This window comes from Rhineura floridana, chromosome 1, assembly GCF_030035675.1.
Source record: "Rhineura floridana isolate rRhiFlo1 chromosome 1, rRhiFlo1.hap2, whole genome shotgun sequence".
Lineage (NCBI taxonomy): Eukaryota > Metazoa > Chordata > Lepidosauria > Squamata > Rhineuridae > Rhineura > Rhineura floridana.
Genome location: NC_084480.1, coordinates 104,423,629 through 104,449,714, shown reverse-complemented (window position 1 = coordinate 104,449,714; position 26,086 = coordinate 104,423,629). Strand labels below are relative to the sequence as shown.

General features: G+C 42.9%; 1 protein-coding gene across 1 annotated transcript; it reads left to right on the top strand.

Moving 5' to 3' along the window:
* The first annotated feature begins 783 nt into the window (after window positions 1-783).
* On the top strand, window positions 784-24,929 carry ANXA1 (annexin A1). Its single transcript, XM_061627924.1, has 13 exons — window positions 784-892; window positions 3,447-3,527; window positions 6,694-6,787; window positions 8,061-8,155; window positions 8,909-9,022; window positions 9,983-10,073; window positions 12,399-12,478; window positions 12,598-12,654; window positions 17,991-18,084; window positions 19,474-19,569; window positions 22,328-22,386; window positions 23,395-23,517; window positions 24,537-24,929. The coding sequence occupies exons 2-13, from the start codon at window positions 3,462-3,464 to the stop codon at window positions 24,594-24,596; spliced, it is 1,029 nt and encodes a 342-aa protein (XP_061483908.1). The 5' UTR covers window positions 784-892; window positions 3,447-3,461; the 3' UTR covers window positions 24,597-24,929.
* Window positions 24,930-26,086: the final 1,157 nt, after the last annotated feature.

The following is a 26,086-nucleotide window of genomic DNA, read 5'->3' as shown; positions in this document are numbered from 1 at the left end:
ATTAAAACAGTTAAAAAGAACCTAAAGAACATAACAGAAACTAAGGTGGGTCCTAAAAAATGCTCCATGTGCATGCTCACAAACCACACTTATACACTGGCTGAAACTTTTCCAAAGGACAAAATGAACAAGATACTTGGTCACTGCCTAGCAATCATCAAGTCCCTTCTGCATGTACAGATTAGAATTGATAGTGGGTTGATGCCTTGAGCCCTAGCAGACCAGCCATGCATGCAGCAGCTGGCGACTGCTGGAACATGAAGGAAGTGCGGAAATGTGAACCAATTCTCAGATGCAAGACAAGGAAATCTGCAGAGAGATTTACATTATGTACAGTAGAAGTCTGTCCTGGAACTGAATTGTATGAACTGGCCTATAGTATGGTAGAGTGTATACATGCATGTACATTTTTCTGTGCCCATTTTGGTATATGAACCATAACAATTGTGGTAGGCTACAAGGAAATTGCTTTGAACAGTGTATCAAAGAAACTGACAGAGCAATCCTACACATGTTGCCCTTTTCAGGAAGGTGTTACAAGGTGTATAGCCTGCAGCCTAATTGTTCACACCATTGACTTTAATGCATCAGGATTCATCCACCCCACTTATTCATCTGGGCCCAGCAGTTTCTTGATTAGCTCACAAAATCTATTTCTGCACTTCAGTGGATAGTTTGTTTCCAAGATATTTGGGTGTGTGTTTTGGCCCAATCCCATGCTTAGCCTTCCACCACTGAGCAACCAATCACTAGAGCTGTAGAAGTAAGCTTTGGTTGCTAGGTGTGGCTTCCTGGTAGCTTTATAAAAACCACAAGCCCACAGTCTGATCCTTCCAGTCTGTAGTTTTCCAGACAAGAGAATAGTATTACTGAGTTTTGAAAAGCAAAAAAGGTATGTTTTTTCATTCATTTTTCTTCTTGTAAATTGTAGAAACGTGTAATTTTTGGGCTGGAATCCTGAGCCTATTTGCTTTCAGATATTGTTTATTTGTAACAAAATGTGTATATGAACAAGATTGCAGTCTGTCTAAATATGTGCAGTAAGTTGTTTGCTGCTTGTACTTTTGGTGGGAGTGGAAAGGCAGCCTGACTTCTAAAACTATGAATGTAGTATTCTTTTTCTCTTTTAAGTTTGCACAAAACTAGTTCTTTTAGAACTAAAGAATACTATGCTTGGGTTTCTCTGTGTGTTACTGTGGAAAACAACTATTTTTAACAACCAAAGAGTGAGTTAAGAGGAAAAAAATGTGACTTCCTTATATGGAAAAAGTTAAAAAACACACCCTGTGGTTATGGCGTTGCTTAGCTGTTTTAATAACAGTAGAGTTTTCGTTCCTTGAAATGAAATGCATGTGAAATGAATTACATAGGAAATTAAAGTAGGAGCTCCCCTTCAAGAAAGGGGAGGAACTAGTAATTAGTTTTCTTTGTTGTTGTTGTTGTAGGCAGCTCCTCAGTATGTACGAGTAAGAGCAGCAGAATCTGACTCCTAGTCTGTTCATACTTTCCACAAATGCTTTCAAAAGAGGGTGAGGCTGTTTCTTTCTGGATGGTGGTTCTTTTGAGTCAAAGGGACAAGTTTTTCAAGTTTTCAACACATTCTGGACATGAAAGAAAATCGTTCATGGATAGCTGTGTCCTTGCTGTGAGCACTTTGACACACTTGAGTTGTTATCCTGTGCAAACTGACTTTGCAGAAAGTGTCCCTAAGCACAGCACAATTTACTTCTTAGTGAACATGTTGGAACGTTACAAATGATGTCCTTTCAAATACCTTGATTACAACACTCTTTAGGCCATTGCATCAGGCCACATTTTTGTAGACACATGACAAATCCTATTTTTTATGCAAGTATTGCATGTGAATTGTGTTTCCTAAGACTCCTCCCCAACTAACAGCAAAATGTTTGCAGTTATCCAAAAACCATGGTTTTGGAATTCTGGTTTCATAGATCTACCCAGTTAAATGTGTGTGTTAGTCACCTCTATTGAGTGCAGCTGTTCTGTATAAACTGCAAAGCATCCAGAACAACCCTTTAGCCTAGCTGGTGTCATAGAAACTAAATGTAAAAGGTCAGTGGCACCTCCATGACAGGTCCCTGAATGCATCCCAGGAACACTGATTTTCTCTGAAGTTAAGTACACTAGAATTGTCCCCCAAACTAGGGACAAAGTTCCTAGCTGCCTTTTGGGGGAAGTGAATGGGAAATTGGTCTCTCACATAGTACAAAAAATTAAAGAGATAGTAATACTTAGCTAAAATAATAACTGAATGGGCTTAGTAGTAATAACTGATTGAGCCAAGAAGGCAAAAAGTGTACTGAATCTTGATCTCCTAAGATCTCAAATCTTAGCTCAATCCAACTTTGTGGTTTTGTGTAAGCATCTCTGAGTCCAGTTCCTCCTTTGTTGCATGAAGATGGTAATTGTTTTACCAATCTGCTACTCCCCTTCCCAAATCCTCTAGTGATATGGAAGAGTGTCAGAGACAAGAATACATTATGGGGTTGTATATTTGGAGTAGACCCCCGGTGAAACCAATGGACTATTGGTCCATTGATTTCAGTGGGTCTACTCGGAATATGACTGAATTGGATACTCAAGTAAGGTACTAGTATCTCTCATAAAGATTCATATTGGGGGTGGCCACCTGGCAGCCTGCAGGTCTCTTTTGGCCATCATTTTGTTTCCTTCTGCCTCTCTCTTTACAGCTTTGAAGTAGTGGGTGAGTCTCTCTCTCACATGCTGCTTTTGGGCTGGGCAGTGTGACTCTGCTTCCTCCTCCATGGAAGTGGCACCACCAAGAAGGGAGAAATTCAATTTAGTTCACATAAAAAGGTGAACGTACCTAACTCACACTTTCTGAAACAATACATGAACTGAAACATAGCCGGCCTTCAAAATTTGCACTGGTCTGAATTTTTGCAATGCAGTTCTCCAGCCAACTAACATGTACAAAAATGCATCTACATATATACATGCACATGTCAGGGGACATAACATACAAAAATGCATTATATTAGGGAAGATTGCTTTGCAGAAATGTGTATATTAAGAGAAATTCACACTAAAATGCTGATGAATTTTCATGAGGACTTTTTAAAAACAACCACCACAAATTGATATGGAAATATGGAGAACTGAATTTAAGATTGGAAAAAATGAGAAACCGAAATTGACTTATTTCCTCATCTTTACTGCCAAGGCTAAAAGCAGCCTGTGAACAATATGCCTGCTCTTTCTGACCTTGTAGTGGCCCTCCCACTACAGAATGAGGATGTTCTACAGTCCTTTGCCTCATTTAGAGAGCTCTTGGGTGAAGGGGACAGACATTCATCTCCTTTCATGGTTCTCGGAATGCCCTGAAAATATAGATTATTAATTTTATAACACATAAAAAGGAGTTCTAAAACATCTCATTCTGTTCTTTGCTTTTCCCATTGCAGAAACCTTGACGCAACATGGCTTTTGTACAAGAATTTCTGAAGCAAGCCTATTTTATGGAGCAGGATGAACCACAATATGTGGTAAGATTCTTCTTCAAATAACAATACACATATAAAAAAGAAATGTGGGAAACAGAATTAGACAAATGGGGTTTGCGACAAAGTACTGCAATGTGGAGTGCTCCTGTTCAAGATACCTACTAACCAGTCATACCCTTTTCTGGGATACGTCATTCCCCCACAGTGGTCGATCATCATTCCACTACCAGTGAACAATGGCCACTCCTTATAGGGCTGTTTGGGGTTCCCTCTTCCCATTTAGCTTCCCCCCTAAAATATTTTGTACTTTTGCAAACCTTGGGGCTTCCCTAACTTCTCTAATTCCTCCTTCTTTGTGTAGATGGTGCCTTTTTGCAACCAGAAGGATTCTCCTTCATGGTCAGAGAATGTGTTTGCTATTAGTAATAGGATGTCAGCACACAAATAGATTTAAGAACATGGATGTGGCATGCAGACCTGGCACCAGAGGGTGGCCAGATTGGGCCCTGGCTGAGGGCCCCTGAAGGGCCCCTCCTGGGGATGGTGCTCCCATTCCTTGATCTGAAGCAGTGTTTGGTCCTGTAATATGATGCTGCCATGGATCGCCTAGCAGGAGCTCCCAGGCACCCCCCATACAGGCAGCCTGGGCTTCAGTAAGCCTGTTCACATGCCCCACCTACCTCTCCCATCAGTGTGCATACCGTGCTCATGGTGCCTGCATGTCTGTCATCACCCAAGATGGTGGCAGGAGCTTCTTTAGAGGGTTGACACCCCCACCACTATCTTGGTTGATGGCAGGCATGCATGCTGTGTGTGCACATCATGCATTCTGAAGCAAAAGGCAAGTGGAGCACACAGGCTTCTTAGCCCTGCACTGTATATATTGGGAGGGGGTGTTGAGCTATGGCACCACAGGGCCAGGTCAGGCTGGTGCCCAAGGGCCCAGTCATTCCTGGTGCCAGCCCTGGTGGCATGCCAAAGTGTCTTCCTATAACAGGGTTGTATAAGACTCCAAGTGCTGATAACACATTGCTGTTTACACAAGACTCCCTATTCAGGTGTTGTCCCTCACATGATGGCTTGTTGGCCACACCCCTCTGTCATGCCCCTATTGCCCATCTTTGACACATTCCATGCATGGGGAGTGGGGGGGAGGTCTGAAGGAAGAAGTCTGCTTGAGGCATGTAGGTTCACTGTATGATTTAGAACTCTGTATTATCATGGTTCTGAATTACACAGGCAGCCTACAGATGTAGAGCAGCCTCTGCACTTCAGATCTGTTTCCCTGACACCCCCACCCCAACAAGTGGAAGGGAGCAGGATGAGTAATGGAGATGTTACTGTTGTTTTATCCTGCTGTGCTATACATATGTACAGGGCTTTTTTGTGTGACAGTACCCACTGGCAGGGCTGCTGCCAGAGGGTGGCCAGGTCAGGCTCTGGCTGAGGGCCCCTCCCCGAGGGGGCTCTCCTTAGGGTGGGAGAGTAGTGGTCCCATTCTGCAGCAGTGTCGGCTCCTGACCCCACCGCAGATTGCAGAAAGGGAGCTCCCAGGCACCCTCCCAATATAGATAGCACACAGGCTTCAATAAGTTCGAACACTTGCCCCACCTATCTCTCCTGTTGTGGTGAATGCCGTGCACACTGCATGGGCACCATCAAGATGACAGCAGGGATGCCAGCCCGTTAGGGAAGCCCCCACTGACTGCTTGGTTCATGGCAGGACTGCTCACACAGCTCGCATGTCATTTGTGTGAGACTATGCACCATGAGAGGTAGTTGGGGTGTGTACACCTCAGGTCTAAGGCAGGCTGGTGCCCAAGGGCCCAGTAATGCCTGGCCCTGCCCCTGCCCACTGGTACAGACTACCAGCACCTCTTTATATATATATATATATATAGATATATAGCAAAAGGGGATGGGAGGTGGACTGCAGCTGCGCTGGGCTCAAGACTGGGGGCAGGAAGGGGCGAAAGGAAGCAAAGCCAAGTCACGCTGGGCTCAAGGCCAGGGCAGGGACTCTGACTGGCTCACATGATGGCAATGGCAGCCTCAGCAGGAGGCTGGTAAGTGGACTAAGCAGGGCAGATGCTTTGCTCCAGACAGGGCGGGGGGGAAGGCTGGTAAGCGGCTGTGGTAGGGCAGTGGCGGCAGCCTGGGCAGGTGGGAGGCTGGTCAAGTTTGTGAGTGCCCAGGGCAGGGGAGTGGTTTGTGTGCGCCTGTGTGTGCGCCTGTGTGTGCGCCTGTGTGTGCGCCTGTGTGTGCGCCTGTGCCTGTGCGCCTGTGCCTGTGCGCCTGTGCCTGTGCGCCTGTGCCTGTGCGCCTGTGCCTGTGCGTGCGCGTGCGCGTGCGCGCGCGCGCGCGCGCGCGTGTGTGTGTGTGTGAGTGAGTGAGAGAGAGAATCCCGAGGAAGGGCTTGGGGTGCCTATGGTGTGTGTGTGTGTTTGGGAGTGGGGGTTGGTTAGCAAAGTGAGCAGGGGAGGTCTGTCCCCCAGTATGCATATATTTAGTTTATGCATATGGTTTTTCATTTTGTTTAGTTCTGTTATGATTATGTTTCATGTTAGAATGCTTTTTGACTGTAACCTGCTCTGAGATATTTTCTTGCTAACGAAGAGCAGGCTATAAATACTTTAAATCAATAAAATGACAGAAGGGGCTTGGTCAGTGAGCACATCCCTACTCTTCCCCCCCTCTGGCAATGAGAATAAACACCAAAATACAGCTCTTATCTAAAACAAATACCGGTATCCCGTGAAAACCATTGAATTGTAGTTGCTGACATATGTAATATGCTAAATTAAAAATGTATTTATTATTTGATTTATACCCTGCCCTTCCTCCCAGCAGGAGCCCAGATTAGAAAATAAAGATTAAAAATGCATCAAGGATGTATGTATGCACACATAGATACACATACATGTATATACACACCAAGAGCATTCAATTTCAGATCAGCTGATGTGGAATTAATTCTATCCTTAGTATTCATAATTATCTGTAAGAACCAAGCCTCAATGCCCATTGAAAAAGTAGGGAAAAACTTCCAGTGGAATAAAACTGACTGACTATATTGTTTTTATTTTGCATCCTTTAATTAATTTATAGTTTAATCACCTGGTCCTAAACACAATTCATCCTGAACCTTCAGAAGATAAAAATGTAAAGCAAATAGAAGTTTCTCATCCGTTCAATTTTTTTCCTTCAGAAAAACACTAAAAGTGGTTCAGCAGTTAATGCTTATCCTGGCTTCAATCCATCCAAGGATGCTGCTGCACTGGATCAGGCCATCATGGCTAAAGGTATGATGAAAAGAATACAATATGCAAATGAAGGATCATGGTGGAGTGAATGAATGATCAAGGAGTGAAAAGACACTCCCAGAAGAAAAGTTTCCTGATTTTTAGTTGACTATCCCTTCTACCTGCAGATCATATTGTCACATGCCATTTAGTTCCAGAGGGCCCCCAAACCCCCAGGAGTGGATTTTCCAGGGCTACAGGGACTAAAGAAAGAAGGGGGGGGCAGGGATCCTTATTCTATAAACTGAACATAGGATATTTCACTTTAGAAAGGTTTAGGTTAACCACAGCAAACACCCTGTTCCTGATGTGGCACAGTCCTGTCATGGGCTTTTTCAACCTCAGAATGCATGTGGAATAAATTTGAAGCATCTACCATTGAAACTTCCCTAATCTATTGATGGCTGCTATTTTGAGGACTGGACTAGTTCCTCAGTCCTTTTTCTGAGTTTTTAATGGAAGCTGATTTTCAGCCAATGTCACATTATCCCAGCCTTCTAAATTGTTCAAGTATGTCCACCATTATCCCTGGGGTTTAGAGATCCTCCTTTAGATTGTTGGTATGTTTTGGGTTTTTCCTAGAAGTTTTGATTGAAACTAAAGATTCTACTTTGGTGAAGCTGAAATTTATCTGAGAATTTAAAAAAAAAAAAAAAATCTAAGCTCTGCCTGAGCTACTGGAGAATTTTAGTTCACCCTGGAGAATATTTGACAAAATGGCCTACCCAAGTTTGGGGGCAACTGTGGATTCAGTTTTAATACTGATTAAACTTATTTCAAATTTGCTAAAGAAAGCAATGGATTTTTCTTTCTTTGCTCATTAGTTGGGTAAAGGAAACAATAGAGTTCCCTTCAAGCTGGCATTTCTCAGGAGAGATTTCTGGAGGGGGGGGGGTTCTCCTACTCCAAGAATTTTCGGTGAAATGCCAGCCCAGTTCCCCACCCACAGATAGCATAGAGAATTTGGGGTATTCATCTTTTGGCAGCTCTAATGGAAAGTTCTCCCCTTAAACTAGTATGTAAATGTTCTCGTTTAAAAATCCTGTTGGTCATCATTGGTTCTCCTGGCTGCTTTTTCTTCCTTTAAAAAAAATTTTTTTTTTCATCAGTACGGAAAATGTTCATGAAAAAAGTGACTTGGGCCAATCATGGCTGAGAAGTCTTATTTGAACTTCAGCATTACAATTAGATAAAATAATTTGTTGCATACAATATTGTGCAGAAAGGTTTGACTTGTATAACTATTTGCAAAGATTTGTTCTTTACATTTCAGGAGTTGATGAAGCAACCATCATTGATATCTTGACTAAAAGAACCAATGCTGAACGCCAGCAGATCAAAGCTGCCTACCAGCAGTTAAAGGGAAAGGTACTGTCTCTAAGAAAATGTCACCCTTAGCGTCTTATATATGTGTTTTTGCATTTTGCCCAACATGAGGCATCATTTTAGGAAATAAAATAATTTTTTAAATCCTCAAGAATTTGATATTTTGAATATAGGTTTCTAAAGCTTGACTACAAGGCATCCTAGATTTGGCATAAGGGGGGGTGTATCCTCCCCCCCCCCAAAAAAGCACTATGGACCTCATATGAATTGAGGACCTTCCCTTGGCTCCTTTAACTTCCATTTTTAATCTGCTGGAGATCCCTTTCATAGGCCACCCATGTCATGCGTTGTTTTTCCCTAAACCAGGAAGAAAGAGATGAGGCTGAGATGCCATCTGTATTTGTGAGAAGGGGGTAAAGATAGGAAGCTAGAGGCAACTTTAACTACAATAAATTTGGTAGGGATGGCACTATTGCTGAGAGTGTGAGGACTGGTTGATTTTTCTCCTGACAATGAGCCTGCTTAAGGTGGCCTCACAAGTGTAATGGACCAAAGTAAATGGAGTGTATGAACCTTAAACAATATTCTTCCTGCCTGAGGTGAATTTGTTCCCAAGGATAGGAGGGAGATTAGACTGACCTTATCTAAGTGATATTTATTTTATAATCCAAATAACACTTTAAATTGCTTTTTTACAGTGATGTTGCTTTCTGATATAGCCTGTGGAAGAAGGATTTTATAATCCAAATAATGCTTTAAATTGTTATTTTATAGTTGTGTTGCTTTCTGTTATAGCCCCTGGAAGAAGCTTTGAAAAAAGCACTCAAAAGCCACCTAGAAGATGTTGTCTTGGCTCTGCTGAAGACTCCAGCCCAGTTTGATGCTGAAGAGCTCAGGTACTCCATGAAGGTACGTTTCTCTGACTGGTCTTGACTGGGCAATTTACCCAAGGTAGAGCTGGTCTCTGACAGCAAATCTAATAAATGTGTATAACCTCAATATGGCAAGACAGCTGTAGCAATGATACAAGGCCACAGAGTTCATGGGCTCCAACTCATGTACCATGTACCTGGCCTTCACCATGAGGTCCCAGAGAGATTTTCAACAATTTAAAAATACAATATTAAAATCAGTTAGAACAAGTTACCCTAGGGAGAATAGAGTGGGTCCTAAAATATATATATCAGGTGCCAAAGGCCAAGGTGTGTTCAGCAAACAAATAAACTATATAATGAAAATGCTGGATGGACCTCTGTGGTGAGGGAATTCTACAGCTTAGGGGCTACCATGGAGAATGCCCAAGAGTGTGTGGTGGGCTCTTGCTAGATGTCTTCAAGCAGACGTTGGCCAGCCATCTGTCAGGGGTTCTCTAGCTCTTGATTTTCTGCATCAAGCAAGGGATTGGACTAGGAGGGCTACAAGGACCTTTCCAACTCTTACCATTCTATATACGAACATCATTTGCTGTAACACTTAGGACAGCCTTTAGTGGCTTTACATTTTTTAGATAAAGGTGATAATACAGGACAATTTTGAATGTTTTCATATATGAGATTTAAATAGCTTTTGAGCCTCTGTCTGTGTATCATCAGATGACTGTTAATACAGAAGAGAGACATTTGTCATACAAAAGGACATTGTGTCTCATTCTTGGTATTCATTTAATTTCTGTCCCCCTTTCCAGCTATATGTGTGAAGCAGGACTTCCAAAAGAAGGGAAGCAAAAATCACTTTTAAGCCATGTGTGAACGAACACTTTTTGTTGCTGATGAAAAAAGAAAAATTGCTCTGGATGATTTTTATTCATCCAGATTTTGCACTTCTTAGACTGAAGTCATTTATATATATATTTGATTTACCACCAAACAGGGTCTTGGAACTGATGAAGATACCTTAATTGAGATTCTGGCATCAAGGAATAACAAACAAATCAGAGACGCCAACAGAGCATATCAGGAAGGTAATTTGCTGTTTGTGTTTAAAACAACAATAGAATATGCTGTTGCAAGAGGGAGAATAGAATGCTCTCAGCCATTTTGTCTGATAATGTCTCATAAGCCAGGAAAATCAACTTCTGTTCTGTTCAGGGTATAGAATACAGAGTAATTCAAACATCTGGCTAGTGTCACTCTTGGAACATAGCGAGCAATCTTACCATCCAATGTTTTGTTACCTGGTGGTGGTCTGTAGGGACCAGACAACCATGCCAAAATCTTCTCTTACACCCCCCCCCCAAGTGACTGCCTGCACAATGTCAGAACTTTTTTTAACTGTGACCAAGACAAATCAATTGAACAGCTACTAGGCTGCTAATGTTTGTCTACTTAGATACTGTTTCAAGTCAACAACTATGTATGTCTGAGAGAGCTATTCGCTATGGGCGGTTTAAAAATGAAATAAAATAAATAAATAAATAAAGAATTAAAGTTAAACATTGAAAAATGTCTGGGTATGTATCTGTTTCTAAAATTGGTCATATTCTCCTTTTGATTACATTTTTTGAAATAACATGCAGGTCAGTGGAACCTATTTCCTCCTGTCTTTCTCTGTCTCTGTCTGTCTTCTATTATCTCCCAGCCTGTCAAATGAAGGTAATATTGAGAATCTTTACATACAGTTTACAGGTCCTCTGCAAAAATACAGAAATAAAACCCACACTTTGAGGATATTATTCTATGCACAATAGGGATGTAGGAGAATTCTCACCAAAATGGAAGTAAGAGCAGAAATGTTTGCTTATACGTCCCATGTCCACAATGGAAATCAATCCAGTATTTGCTGCGCCTGCTGTTTTCAGTCTGCAAACAATATGCTATTGATTATTGTATTTCCTTTGCATTGAAACAAGGTAGAATAATGAAATGACCATGTAATTTACATAATTAATTATGTAATTAGGAAAGTTGTATAATTCTGTCACTGCGTACAGCAAGACATGACATAGTTTTTGGTGAAAGACGAACTACAGCAGAATGGAAACAGTGCTGTGTGTGCCAAATACAGGGTGGAATGGAAAATGGTGCCTTCTTACATCCCTAATGCACACCTACCTGGGAGTAGGAGTGATCATGTGGTGGAGTGGAGCTACAGAGCTGCCATCCTAACACCAGTGTTGCTGCAGCTTTCTGGGACAGTGACAAAGTTGGAGCTGCACAGGTACTGTGCAGGTGTACTGTTGGGAGTGCGGGATTGGTTCTGCTAGTGTGCTGGTGCAGCCATGACCTCACTGCCACCTCGCCCCAGCCTGGTAAGTAGCAGCAATGCTAGTGCTGGGAGGGCAGTTCTGAGGTTCTGCCCCACCACATGGGCTGCTACTTCCTGGCAGGAAACCCCATTGAACACATGTTTCTAAGTAAACATGCATTGGATTGCCCTGTAAGATTTCAGATGAGCATCTTTTTCAAGATGCCATTGGGAGTAAAAAGTCAATTTATTTATTTATTTATTATTTTATTAATTATATTTCTATACCGCCCAATAGCCGTAGCTCTCTGGGCGGTGCACAACATAAAAACATCCAATATACAAGTAAAAACATATATCAACAACTTAAAAACAATATACCAAAAGTAGTAGAACATAATTAAACATATAAACAACTACAACACAAGCCTAAAAATATTAAAACGTATTAAATCAGTTAAAATTATTAAGATGTTAAGTAATTAAAATTACTAAAATATTAAGAGCGTAAGTGCAAATGTAGGTGTTACAATAGATGTTAAAAATGTTGTTAAAATGTTGTTAAAAAGCCTGGGAGAACAAAAAGGGTTTTACCTGGCGCCGGAAGGACAGCAATGTTGGCGCCAGGCGTACCTCATCAGGGAGAGAGTTCCATAGTTCGGGGGCCACCACAGAGAAAGCCCGTTTTCTTGTTGTCACCTTCCGGGCTTCTCTCTGGGTGGGCCCCCGAAGGAGGCCCTTTGATGTTGAACGCAGAGTACGGGTAGGTTCATATCGGGAGAGGCGTTCCACCAGGTATCGTGGTCCCAAGCCGTGTAAGGCTTTATAAGTCAAAACCAGCACTTTGAATTGAGCCCGGAAGCATATAGGCAGCCAGTGCAAGCAAGCCAGAATCGGAGTTATATGTTCACATCTCTGAGTCCCTGTTAGCAATCTGGCTGCTGCGTTTTGCACGAGCTGCAGCTTCCGAACTGTCTTCAAAGGCAGCCCCACGTAGAGTGCATTGCAGTAGTCTGGGTTATCTCACCATGCTGAATGTTTTGTTTCAAAATAATGGAGTTCATTTTAATTGTTTATTTTAATTGTTTTGTTCTTTTGTCAGTTTTTAAGCGAGATCTTGCCAAAGACATTGCCTCAGATACATCTGGAGACTTCCAGAAGGCTTTGCTTGCCCTTGCAAAGGTATGCAGTTTGAACAATGCACAATTTAAAATTTTAAGAACTAGAACTTCTTATTTCTTCACTGGTAAGCCAAGATTATAGTATATAAAGTGGTGATAAGTGAACTTGAATTTTTGCAGGGTGACCGTGATGAAAATCCTCATGTAAATGAAGAGCTGGCAGATAATGACGCACGGGTAAGAGCAGGCTTGCATGTATTCTAATTGTTCTTTACCTAGGATATCTCTCCCCATGGAAGAACTTCTCCACTTGTGAATCCATCCCAAGAATCTGCTTCTCTCTCTTGCCAAGGACTAATGAGACCACCAGATCCTTTTCCTGCAGCCAGAACTCTGTTACCTGTTCAGCCATTCTCCTCAGTGTCCCAATTGATTTACCAGTTCATCAGATAATAAAATCCCATGAGATTATTCTAACAAAAGGATCTAAGCTCTACCCTTCCCCCATCCCCCACCATTAAACAGCGCTCTTTCAGGAGGATAGGGAGAACTGGGCCTAGTGGCGGTACAGGCCTCCGGTGATTTTACATGAGGCAGGTCTTAGGTCTCTTAACTTCTATATAGCCTCTGTGCCCCAGGAAATCATTAGCTTGGGGAAGTTTGTTCTAGGCGATGCTACATCACCACAGTTAGAGTCCTTCAAAGCAAGTCTCAGAGGTTGACTAGTATCACAAGCAGAGTCAAATGTTCCTTATTTAATTGCTTAAGGCACAATGACAGGTCCTAACTGGAAGCATCAGTTACTTGCTATGATGAGAGCCTATCTCCCCTTCTTAGGGCTATCTTTTGGCTTTGTGAGCTAGTGTTCTATACAGCAGAATTTCCTCTTAAACTTTATTACAGTTAGCTGTCCGTTAGCAGGAAGGATGTTTGTGGTGATGATAATCAACGAAGGCAACACTTTCTTGCACAGTAATCCTTTCCTATACAGCTTCATAGGCAACATACATGTTGCACACAAATAGGCATAATGAAGCCCCAATGGTAGCTTTCTGAGGGGGAAAAACTGCTTTGGGAGGGTGATTTTTAAGTGGGGGAAAGTGACATGGAAGTCACTCCTTTGTTTTTCTTTTGTGTTACATTCTCCTTCCAAGCTGATTTTCCCACTGTAGGGGGTAACACATGTCTGGAATTCTCCAATGACCTGGTTTCTTTATGAATGCTAAGCCAAACTATGGTTAGGCATGAATGAGCAAGCATGTTGGTGCATTTCCAAAATCACGGCTGCTTTGTTCCTTCCCAACTAAAGTAGCTAAAATTTGTTTAGATCCCAGTTTCTAACTCTGCAGAAGTGCACTTGCTTGTCCATATTTAGCAATGGCTTGGCTTAGCATTACATGTGAACCCTCTCTCTCTCTCTGTCTCTGAATGACATCAAATGCTTTAGGAAAACGGCCAGCAAGGAAAGGGTTAAGCACCTCCTTCCATCATTTCTTAGCCATATATGTGACTCTGTTGGTACACTCATTTGCAGGAATCCTAGTGTAGAGTGATAAATTGTGGAATGGACAGAAAATAATTTGACTTCCAGTTTGAATTCTACTGTGGTGTTGTTGGTTACTTATTTTATTTATTTATTTATTTATTTCATTTTTAAACCGCCCATAGCGAATAGCTCTCTGGGCGGTGAACAAAACAAGATTAAAATACAATATTACAATAAAATTACAATAAAATCAGCAACAAGTTAAACGAAAAAAAAAATTAAATGAAACACATTGAACATTAAAATGCCTGGGAGTATAGCCAGGTCTTAACCTGGCGCCTAAAAGAAAGTACCGAAGGCGCCAGGCGTATCTCCACAGGTAGGCTGTTCCACAGTTCGGGGGCCACTACAGAAAACGCCCTAGATCTAATAACAATCCTCCGGGCATCCTGATGAGTTGGTACCTAGAGGAGGGCCTTGGATATTGAACGAAGTGAACGGGTAGGTTCATAGCGGGAGAGGCGTTCCACAAGGTATTGTGGTCCCACACCGTGTAAGGCTTTATAGGTCAAAACCAACACCTTGAATCTGGCTCGGAAACAAATAGGCAGCCAGTGCAGGCGGGCCAGGACAGGTGTTATATGCGCAGACCAGCGGGTCCACGTTAACAACCTGGCTGCCGCATTTTGCACTAGCTGAAGTTTCCAAACGGTCTTCAAGGGCAGCCCTACGTAGAGCGCATTACAGTAGTCCAGTCTAGAGGTTACCAGAGCGTGAACAACTGAGGCGAGATCGTCACTGTCCAGATAGGGGCGTAGTTGGGCTACTAAGCGAAGATGGTAAAACGCATTCCGTGCCACCGAGGCCACTTGAGCCTCAAGCGACAAGGAAGGGTCAAAAAGGACCCCCAAGCTACGAACCTGTTCCTTCAAGGGGAGTGTAACCCCATCTAGAACAGGATCCACCATCTGGGCAGGTAAAGAGCTCACCAACAGTGTCTCAGTCTTGTCTGGATTAAGTTTCAGTTTATTAGCTCTCATCCAGTCCATTATCGCGATTAGGCAACGGTTCAGCACATCAACAGCCTCACCTGAAGAAGGTGAAAAGGAGAAGTAGAGTTGCGTGTCATCAGCGTACTGATGGCAACGCACTCCAAAACTCCTGATGACCGCACCCAGAGGCTGCATGTAGATGTTAAAGAGCATGGGGGACAAGACTGAACCCTGGGGGACTCCACAATGGAGAGTCCAGGGTGTCGAGCAATGTTCCCCAAGCACTACCTTCTGGCGACGATCCGCTAAGTAGGAGCAGAGCCACTGCCAAGCAGTGCCCCCAACTCCCAACTCCGCGAGCCTCCCCAGAAGGATACCATGGTCGATGGTATCAAACGCTGCTGAGAGATCAAGGAGAATCAACAGGGTCACACTCCCCCTGTCCCTCTCCCGACAAAGGTCATCATACAGGGCGAACAAGGCTGTTTCAGTGCCAAAACCAGGCCTAAAACCGGATTGAAACGGATCCAGATAATCGGTTTCATCCAAGAGCGCCTGGAGCTGGCCGGCGACCACCCGCTCCAGGACCTTGCCCAAAAAAGGGACATTCGCCACCGGTCTATAGTTGTTCAAAATATCTGGGTCCAAAGAAGGTTTCTTTAGAAGAGGTCTCACTACTGCCTCCTTGAGACTACCAGGGACTACTCCCTCTCTCAAGGAGGCGTTTATCACCTCTTTGGCCCAGCCGGTGGTTACAGCCCTGCTGGCCTTCACCAGCCAAGATGGGCAAGGATCAAGGGCAGACGTGGTCGCCCGCACCATTCCAAGCAGCTTGTCCACTTCCTCGAGCTGCACCAACTGAAACTCATCCAACAATGAAGGACAAGACCGCGCTCTGGACACTTCAATGGAGTCATCTGTCATAACATCAGAGTCTAAGTCCCGACGGATGCAAGCAATCTTATCCTGGAAGTGCTCCGCAAATTCTTTGCAGCGAGCTTCCGATGTTTCCTTAGTATCAGGAGGGCCAGAATGTAAAAGCCCTCGTACCACCCTAAAAAGCTCCGCTGGGCGGCAAAGAGATGATCTAATGGTGGCAGCAAAATATGACTTTTTTGCCGCCCTAACCGCTTTTAATACAACTTAGTGGAAGCACTCACCAAAGAATGACTACATCCGTCAGGAGTTCGCCTCCACCTGCACTCTAGCCTCCTTCTCTCTTGCTTCATCCCTCTCAGCTCCGGGGTATACCACGGTGCTGTTTGAGTTCTGCTCCGAAGGGGGCGCGCGGGAGCGATCATGTCAATGGCCCGGGTCATCTCCGCATTCCACAGATCGACCATGGCCTCGACAAGAGCGCCAGTGCTATCAGCCGGAAAAACTCCCAGAGCGCTCTGGAAAGCAACAGGATCCATAAGCCTCCGGGAGCGGACCAACTTAATAGGTCCCCCACCTCTGCAGAGGGAAAGGGTTGCCGTGAGTCTAAAGCTCAGCAAGCGGTGATCTGTCCATGACAATGGAGTAGATGAAAAATACCCCACCCTCAGATCACCATCTCCATGACCAGTGGCGAAGATCAAATCAAGAGTATGTCCTGATACATGCGTCGGGCCAGTAGCAACTTGAGACAGCCCCATGGTTGTCATGGAGGCCATGAAGTCCTGAGCTGCCCCGAACAAGACAGCCTCGGCATGAATGTTGACATCCCCCAGTACCACAAGTCTGGGGGATCTCAACAATACCTCCGAGACTATCTCCGTCAGCTCAGCTAGGGAAGCCATTGGGCAGCAAGGTGGGCGGTACACCAATAGTATTCCCAATCTGTCTCCTTGGCCCAGCACAAGATGAAGACACTCCAAACCAGTCGCCGTCTGGACAGGGTGCTTAGTGAGAGAGAAAGAACTCCAATAGACCACAGCAACCCCGCCTCCCCAGCCCTCAGATCTACCACAGTGCTGCACCGAATACCCAGGTGGGCAAAGCTGGGAAAGAGCAACTCCTCCCTGCTCACCCACCCAGGTTTCGGTAATACACACAAGGTCGGCACCCTTCTCCACAATCAAATCGTGGATAAGGGGGGTTTTATTAACGACCGACCTAGCATTTAAAAGCAGCACCTGGAGATCCGAGAGCTGGCTGACAGTACAACCAACAGTCCTGTGGATAGGAGGAGAACCGGAACAAGGCACAGACACAACTTGTCTGGGACGAGTTCCCCTTACCTGGCACGTTCTCCTCCCAACGCCATACCTCCCATTACCCGTCACAACGTTAATTGGGGCCCCCGAAAATCTCCCTGCGAGGCCCAAGGCATGTTCTCCCAGGCACATCTTAAAATAAATCTAATACAGCAAAACACTTAAACTCTCATTCACACAACAACAGACAGACAAACAAACAAACAAATTAAAATACAGCCAAACTTATTGCAAGTTATAAAACGGAGGGGAGGCGTTCCTGATCCCAAAAATAACACTAAAAGGTGATTAAAAGGTGTTAAAAGAAACATATGGTGGCGGAGCTCCAGCCGTAGCGAGCTCTTACGCCGCCATCTTCATTATGCCCAGCAGCAGATCTTCCCAGTACAAGCAGTTCAATGAGAAGCGCAGCAATGATGACAATCAAAAGAAGACAGGAGCAAACAGCAATAATAGCTCTCACTCCTTGGGCAGCTGGAACAAATGCTGTGTGTAAGAACCAAAGTAGCAGCCACAGCTGCTCTCTTTCTCTAAGCAACAACAATGTTCCTCTTCCTGTAGGCAAAAAGGTCTCCACACGTCCCTCAGTCCGCAGTCAACATATCCCTCCAAAGGGTAGATGGAAAAAATAAACCACGGCTGGCTAAGGTTCCTGGGACCCAATCCTGCAGGATATAGTGCAAATCAAACAACAGCAATCCAACAGGGAGGGATGATGATCTTGTTTTACATTTCTTTATTGCTGTCGCCAAACTACAGATGCAAAGAGAGACACATCTATGTGGCATTGTTCTTCAAAGTAGAATCATTTTCTTGGTTTTGGTTTTACCTTGATGGAGTCTGATTATACAGAATATTTTGGACTCCCATGCTATATTATCTGCTTTATTACAATAGGCCTTGTATGAAGCTGGAGAGAGAAAAAAGGGAACAGATGTTAATGTTTTCATTAACATCCTCACTACAAGAAGTTACCCTCATCTCCGAAGAGGTAGGTAGAAAGCAAGATTTTATTTCTTTGATGAGATTTTATCCCACATTTCAGTCGAACTCCCAGAGCCATCTAGATATTGTTGAACTACAGGTTGCCTATCCCTCCTGTTCATTTGACCTACGTTCCTGTTCTTTTCATGAAAAGTGGGAATTTGCATTTTTCTGATCAAAGTGATCAATGCATTGAATTTGTTTTGCTTTTTCAATTTGAGAAATTTCCGTTAACACAATATTGACTTGTATTGTAAAGACCTATTCCAGCTTCCTAATCCAAACAACTGCAAATACAGGAATAGATACACAAAATGCACTGACCTGGTGAATAAGTATGCAAAGTGCTTGAAGTTCTTGGAGACAAAGAAAGCTTGTTACATGCTAGGAACACACAGAACTTTCTCTGGCCTTCAAACGTATTGGGTGGTTTGGGCAAGTAACAATCTTTCATAGGCTTAAGTAAGAGGAAATGCTGCTCTAAGCTCCTCCGAAGAAGGTCTGGGTATACATTTAAAAAATAATTATGAGAGCCTAACTACCTGTGATGTCAATCATGTTGTTAGTTTTTCTTTCATCAGAAGTCCTTCTGTCAACCCCCCCCCCCTTTTTATTAGGACCACAACATGGGAGGATTTACTCTTCCTTATCCTGCTGTAATCTTGATCACCCTGCTACACTGCAGTTAGACTGCTGGGCCGAACCTTCCATTGGTGCCAATGGGAGGTGTTTTTTTTTATAAGACTAATGGTGGCATGGGCTGTGGCTAGGAAAATTTTGAACCGTGTCACTGGAAGAGGGAAGGGATGAACAAAAAGTCCACCAAGCCTGAAATGAAAGAAAAATTGAAAAAGCGATTTGGAAGTGATACAAGGATAGCAACACATATTGTTTGGTCCTGACTTAAGCATATTGGTAATTATGCCCTCTTGGTTTCAGTAGGACTTTATTGTGTCTGCCCTTTTAATGGATTGCATTGATAATATGTAGCCCATGGAAGAGAGACCCACATTTGAGGAAGTTTGGGGGCTTGAGCTACTCCAGCAGGGACAAAAATAGCAGAGTGCAAAATAATGATAGTTTTAAGGATAAACATAAGAACATAAGAACATAAGAAGAGCCTGCTGGATCAGGCCAGTGGCCCATCTAGTCCAGCATCCTGTTCTCACAGTGGCCAACCAGGTGCCTGGGGGAAGGCCGCAAGCAGGACCCGAGTGCAAGAACACTCTCCCCTCCTGAGGCATCCACAGCTTTGTTTGTAATAGTGCATTTCCTTACTATAGTTGGCCACTTCTAAGTGGACAAAACCTGTTAGAAAGGAGTAACTTAGTTGCATGAAACTTATATCTCGCTGGGTACAGCCTGCTTACATTTTTCCTTATGCTCTTGTTTTCAGTTTTCCAGAAATACACCAAGTACAGCAAGCATGACATGAACAAAGCTCTGGACCTGGAGCTGAAAGGAGACATTGAGAACTGCCTCACAGCAATTGGTATGTGACCTTATTCCTTAGTAAAAATTCATTTGTTCCTTAATTCTGTCCCTCTTTCAATAACAATAATTAGGTGAATAACAGTGTGATCCTATGCATGTCTACTCAGAAGTAAGTCCCACTGAGCTCATATGTACATATGTAGGATGGCAGCCTAAATCGGTGACTTTGATCTGACTGTATATTGTTTTGTTAAATTCACATTCACATTCACATTCCCTAAGCAACTTCATGGTAGCTGCAGTAGTGATAGTGTGCAGAGGCAGAAAAGTGGTAAGATATTATGGAGGTCTGGTAAAACATCCTAAACTAATTGCAGGTTCACACCTACTTGTAATTGTTATTTAGACACAAGATGAAAAGACATTTGTCTAGGCCTTTGGAACCTGATGCTGGTTGGAGCTGAAGCTTAGTGTCCCTATTTTTCTGATGGATGCATTATTTTGTTTCTGTTAATGTACATTATTGTTTGTATTGTATGTTGTGCTGTGTTGTAAGCCACCCTGTGCTCCCATCTGGAGGGGGAGTCCAAAAAATCTGAAATACTATCTACCCATTCATCTATCCACCCATCCATCTATCTATCCATTCTTCTACCCATCCTATGAGATTTTAAAACAGGGATGGGGAACCTGTGAACCTTCAAATGTTCCTTGACTCCAGCAGCCATCATCACTGACCTTTAGTCATGTTGGATGGAGCTGATGGGAGTTAGAGTCCAGGAACATCTAGGGTGCCACCAATTCCCCACCCCAAGTGGCTGGGGGCTGGTGAACTCTTTCTAGACATTGTCCCTCTCAAAGTCATTCCTCCAAGATTATTCTCTTCCCATGAAGAAAGAGGGAGGTTCAGCAGTCTGCTGTTCCCCCCCCCCAAACTTCCTGTGCTCAGACTGGTAGCCTCCTGAGGCTGCTTTTACATAAAATTGCATACAACTGTGTCTTTTGGCTTGATCCTTTTCCCATGCAAGGACCTGATGCCTACCTGTGGAGGGATCCTTATTGGGTGCAAAAATCCTCTTTCTTCAGTCCCTTCCACTTTGGGGCACACATAGGCATGCACAATGAATCCCGAGCATGAGAATTGTGTGCATGCCTCCCATATGCCCCCATCTAGTCTTCTCATGCACAGATCTCCCATTTCCCTGACTGCCCTGGCATGCTTCTTCTTCATGAATGCCCATGTGTGCCCCATGGAGGGAAGAGTCCTGTGGGGATCTCTTTTAATGTGTTGTGTGGACCGTGGACACTACATGGATATCTTTTCATATGTGGACAATGTGCCTTGCATCAAGAAGAAGCATGCACTACAAGTTCAAACCTAAAATCCATAGCTTTTCTAAATACACAGACTTCTGTTCCTGCCGTTGATGCTGCATTGTAATGCTTCATAGCCTCTTTCTGCAACTAACCTGTGCTTGCATGCACTCGTGTTGTACATAAAAGCCACTCTGCTCTAAAAGGCAGCATACTTATTAAAAACAATAAATAAGAAGGCCCAAGCTACTTTCTTGAGATTTCAGGCAGGCTTTTGGGGCGGGTTAGGTTTTAGTGTTATTGTTGGAATTTTAAGGTTTTAATGTGAATTATATGTTTTTATGTTGTACGTCGCCCAGAGTGGCTGGTAAACCAGCCAGATGGGCGACTAATAAATTTAATAAAATAAATAAATAAATAAATAAATAAATTGCCTTACTATTATTTTTCTTTGTGGTAAATCAGTAAAACTATAACCCTTTCCTCACTTTAAAACAGTAAAGCAGTTAGTTTGATTAAGATTGCCAACTCCTTTTTTAGCAGGACTCTTATGCTTTGAATTGTTGGTGGCTATCAGAAATTCAGCAGGGAAACTTACCAGAGCATGAAATTGCAGAGAGGGGGGAAAAACATGCTGAATTTATGCTATTAATGCAGCTCTTAATAGTGATGGAAACCTGACAGTTAAGAAGTTAGGCATTCCCATTTTGCTTAAATAAGCACTACTGGTTTGGAAATGAATATAAATGGCACCATGAATCTCTTCATGAATATGCATGCCTCATAATGAGATTCTTTTTGACTGCAGAAGAAGCAAGGACGGAGAGGAGGTTCTTAACCTTTCCTTGCTAACTGTGTTTTAAATCTAAATTGCCCTTGAGTTGCTTTGCCCTTCTCCAAGAGCTACTGGATTATTGTTTGCACATAGGAAATAGTTAAGCACTCTTCCTCCCTCACTGCTCCAACACCTGAAGCTGCTGGCAGGTTTTTGTTACATGCATTTGTGTATAACTGTAGTCCTCCTCAGGAGTTCAGCCTCGACACAAGAGGGCGAAAAGTGTGGTGGGAGCCATGCATCCTGGCCCTGACCCCTCCACTGCTGACCTTTGAGCAAATGGCTGAGAAGGGCTTCTAGGCAAGTTTATGAAAGTGTTTAGAAGCTTCCCTGTGATCAGGAATCCTTGTACTATCAGACCTTTGTGCTCCACATGGCAAGATTAAGATGGAGCAGGCATTGATTGCTTGTGGACCTTTATAAGCGTTTTGCCCTCATGCGTTTTTTATTTTTTTAATTGCATTTATATATCACCTTTCCGCCAAGGCACCCAAGGTGTTCAGGTCAAATGCCTGAAGAGGACTTGTAATTTGTGCTTAATTAACTCCCAACGGGAACTAAAGTCCATTGAGGTTGAAGTCTTCAGGATTTGAATTTGTTATTTTCCTCATACCTTGTTTTTGTTACCTTGCTGTCATAAGTAATCACAGTTCTGTTTGATTTCCAGTGAAATGTGCCACAAGCAAGCCAGCTTTCTTTGCTGAAAAGCTCCATTTGGCAATGAAGGTAAAATATACTTCAACAGCAGAATGGTAACAAGGAACTCTTGCTCTAAAGATGTATGCTAAAATCGTAGTTAGATTTTTACTTTCTTGGGCAAAGAAGCCAAGGGAAATAGTTTAATTTGTTCTTTCCTCTTATGGATGAAGAGGATAATTAAATGTCCCACCGGCACTACATATTTAAAGCAGTATCATATAACTTTAAACAGTCATGGCTTCCATCAAAGAATTCTGGGAACTGTAGTTTGTGAAGGGTGCTGAGAGTTGTTAGGAGATCCCGTTACACAGCTACAATTCTCAGAATGGCTTAACAGTCAATCTCTTTTTCCAGGGAACTCTTGAGAGCTGTAACTCTGTGAGGGGCATAGGGTCTCCTATCAATTTTCAGCTCTCATAACAAACTACAGGTCCCAGGATTCTGTGGGGAAGCTCCTTAAAGTGGTATGGTACTGCTTTAAATGTGGAGTGCAGAGGGGGCCTAAGTTGTGTACTATTCCCAGTAGAGTTGGGCCAGAATTTCTCAGAAAAGAAATTTCTGCTAAATTATATGAAAAACTCTAGTTTGGGGCTTCCTCCAAACTGCAGAAATCCAGCACCCTCTCCCCAGGATATATTCAGTGAAATGCTCCTCCTTTTCCAACTTCTCACCCATGGATTCAGTGAACAATGTCTGGAGCAGCTGAGGTTCCAGTTCTAACTGAGCTGAAATTTATCAAAGAGAAACTTTCTGGAAATTATTGGGTATCTTGAAACCACTGGAGAATTCTGCCCTCTCCAAAGAATATTTGGTGAGTCCACCTCCATCCCCCACCTCCAATTTGGGCACTAGCTTGTGGAAAGCCCTGAAATGGGACATTTTGGGATCGGGTGCCAGCAGATTCCTCAAAGGATATGGGCAAAGGACCATTTCATAGGTATAGACTTGCTAAGCTTCAGTACAGTGGTGACCTCATGTGCCTTCAGTACATATTTTGGCTTATATGGGTAATTTATTTTCATTTATTTTTAACAGGGTTCTGGAACACGCCACAAAACTCTGAACAGGGTCATGGTGTCGCGCTCTGAGGTTGACATGAATGAGATCAAAGGTTTTTACAGGTCAATGTATGGCAAGTCCCTCTGCCAGGCTGTCTTGGTATGTAACATGTTTTTAATTGCAGTAAACTTGATTGGGTAGCTAAAGAGTCAGTCGTGGGAGCCCTGAGTGCTTAGCTTGCAAAATGCCTTAAAGCAGGGTTTGGCTTGTGTATGTATATATTCCTGGTGACAAAAATTAAGTACCTTGGGAGTTTCAGAGCAATTATTAAGGCTGCACTCTAGGCACACTTATCTAGGAAGTAATTCCCATTGAGCTCAATAGGACTTTCTTCTGCTTATATAGGTTTGCGTTGTAAGACTCTCAGCATCACAAGACTGCATGTATTTTATATGTAGAAGAACATTTTGAGTAGCCTTGTTTAAAAAAACTAGTAGTCCTTTCTTCCAAATTGCTATTAAGCCAAATGAAGTGTTAGGGAGAGATCTGAATAGATCCTTTATCTAAGAGGATTCCCCATGTCAGGGCTCTGTTGATGCAGATTTTAATCCAGCTCTGCTCTTAAATGCTTGCTTGCGTATTTAAGCCTGTTCATGATACCTTCTGGCTAGATGAAAACAGGACTTTCGGAGCTTGATTGGCATTTCTTGACAGAGCTATAGACTTTTCCCAAAACTTGAAGAATGCTCCATTGCTTTCACTGGAGTTGCACTAGCACTGTGCCATGAACTCTGGGATGAGCCAGAAGACTCTTCCCTTTGTGAAGCTGCAGTAAACCCATGGAAACAAGTCCTCTTTAGCCATTTTTTCTCTACATGATCAACATTAACCCTCCATCACCATCACTACTATCCTCCTTGAATTGAAAAGGGGGGGGATCGGTAGCAGGGATCAGTTGTCTTCTACTCATGTAGGTTCCACGTGACACTTTAGATTTAAAACATCCATGGAGAAACAAACTCCTGAAAAGGACAAAAAGTAATGTGTGAGCATGGCCTTAGAATTTGCAGGAAAGGTCTGATCTTTATTACGTTATCATATAATATCTAGCAGTAGCAGACTCTCATTTTGTTGGTCACTTAACATTACTTTTTTTGTTTTTGCTCTTTCACATGTAGGATGAAACAAAAGGTGATTATGAAACTATTCTGGTGGCTTTGTGTGGTGGTGACAACTGAGCTTCATATCCTTCAGATACCTCTCAGCCTCTCCCTTGAGGATATCATTCCTTTTAAATTCATACTGTTACATATATATGTATAAGGAAGGCACTTAAAGAGAGTACTTGCCAAGTTAGACTATTGTCTAGTCTTGATATCTTGAAAAAACTGTAGCCTGGAAAAATATACTTTTGTTGTTGTTAATCTCTTGAGGCATTATCTCCTTTTTTATATTTATCCAAAGCCAAAGAACAGCTATGTTTGCTTTTACAGAGTTAGTAATTGTAAAAGGTATAGGACCTGCCTGAGCAGGCCCAAGTAACATTCCAAATAAAATTAACCTGTGATCTACACTGTCATGCTTTTATCTTTTGTCTTGTGTGTTTGCTTTAAGAACTTAAGAAAGATTTGAAGCATTGTTTAATCCAAGTGAAGGGGGCTCCACACAATGACAGTTGAGTGGAGCTGTGACACTGGCCGCACCCAAAGGCATTTTGCTGGCCCTTCCGCCTGAACATGCATCTGTTCATGCAGTTGTTAGTAGGGGGGAAGCTTACACATGAGAAGCTGCTTGTGCATAGGCTTTCACTTCGGGGGGGGGGGGCAGCGGCAGGCCATCAGAATAGCCCCAATTCTCAGTCATTGAGTGGAGCCCATTCAATATTAATCTTTTTCATTCTACACATACATCCATATTTATACCTTATCCCTGTTAAGCTGTCCCATTCTAGCTGTATGTAACCTTTCCTTGCTCCCCACGGCTCCTTTGGTGAGAAGAGCAGGATAAAAATGTAATAAATAAATAAAATTCTTCCAAGCCAGGTTGCCATGTATCAGGAACAGGACTTTCCCTGAACACAGGATGCAGCATTTTAGTTTGATCTATGCCTATTAAGGTTAAGCCAGTCACCCAAGCTAACTCAACCAGGAAGTTGGTAAGACAGTTGATCTTCCTTCTCTCCTTTTAGTGGAAAAAAAAAACCATTTCTGGTTGCAGAATTTTTTTTTTTACCTAGAACATGATATTCTTACCTAATCCCAACAGCTGGTGGCATGCAAAAGCAACCAATATTTTAGAGTTGCTTTGAATAGTGGCTGGCTCAGATAAAGTCTAGGTTTGGAAGATATCGGCTTATGCAGTGCAATTATATGTAGAGGTGCTGTAACTCTGTTCTCTGTAATTATGAGACAGGATGCTAGGTCCTGTTCTCCCATATTTATGGTGTAAATAATCCCTCATTCTCTCTCTCTTTGAGTGTGTATTGCGTTCACCTGTTTACCATGTCATAGTCGTTCCAAATAATATTTCAGTGTCAGGCCCTCAGACCCATCCATACTATTAGAATGTCAACACTTTGCCAGTGGGGAAAAATATATTTGCAAAAATCAGCTTCGTTGTCTAAGGTGAGATAGGGATCTCTTGTCACTTTGAAAAATCTAATGCGTACAGCAGCAGGGAAGCTAAAAAAGACTAACCTCTATAGGGATAGAAATAAGCAGGCTGTGGA

Excerpts from the sequence above, each read along its gene's own strand:
- ANXA1 (XM_061627924.1), top strand. The coding sequence starts at position 3,462 with ATGGCTTTTGTACAAGAATTTCTGAAGCAAGCCTATTTTATGGAGCAG. Across the intron at positions 8,156-8,908 it reads ACCAGCAGTTAAAGGGAAAG|CCCCTGGAAGAAGCTTTGAA; the intron begins GTACTGTCTCTA and ends TTTCTGTTATAG. Across the intron at positions 18,085-19,473 it reads TTACCCTCATCTCCGAAGAG|TTTTCCAGAAATACACCAAG; the intron begins GTAGGTAGAAAG and ends TCTTGTTTTCAG.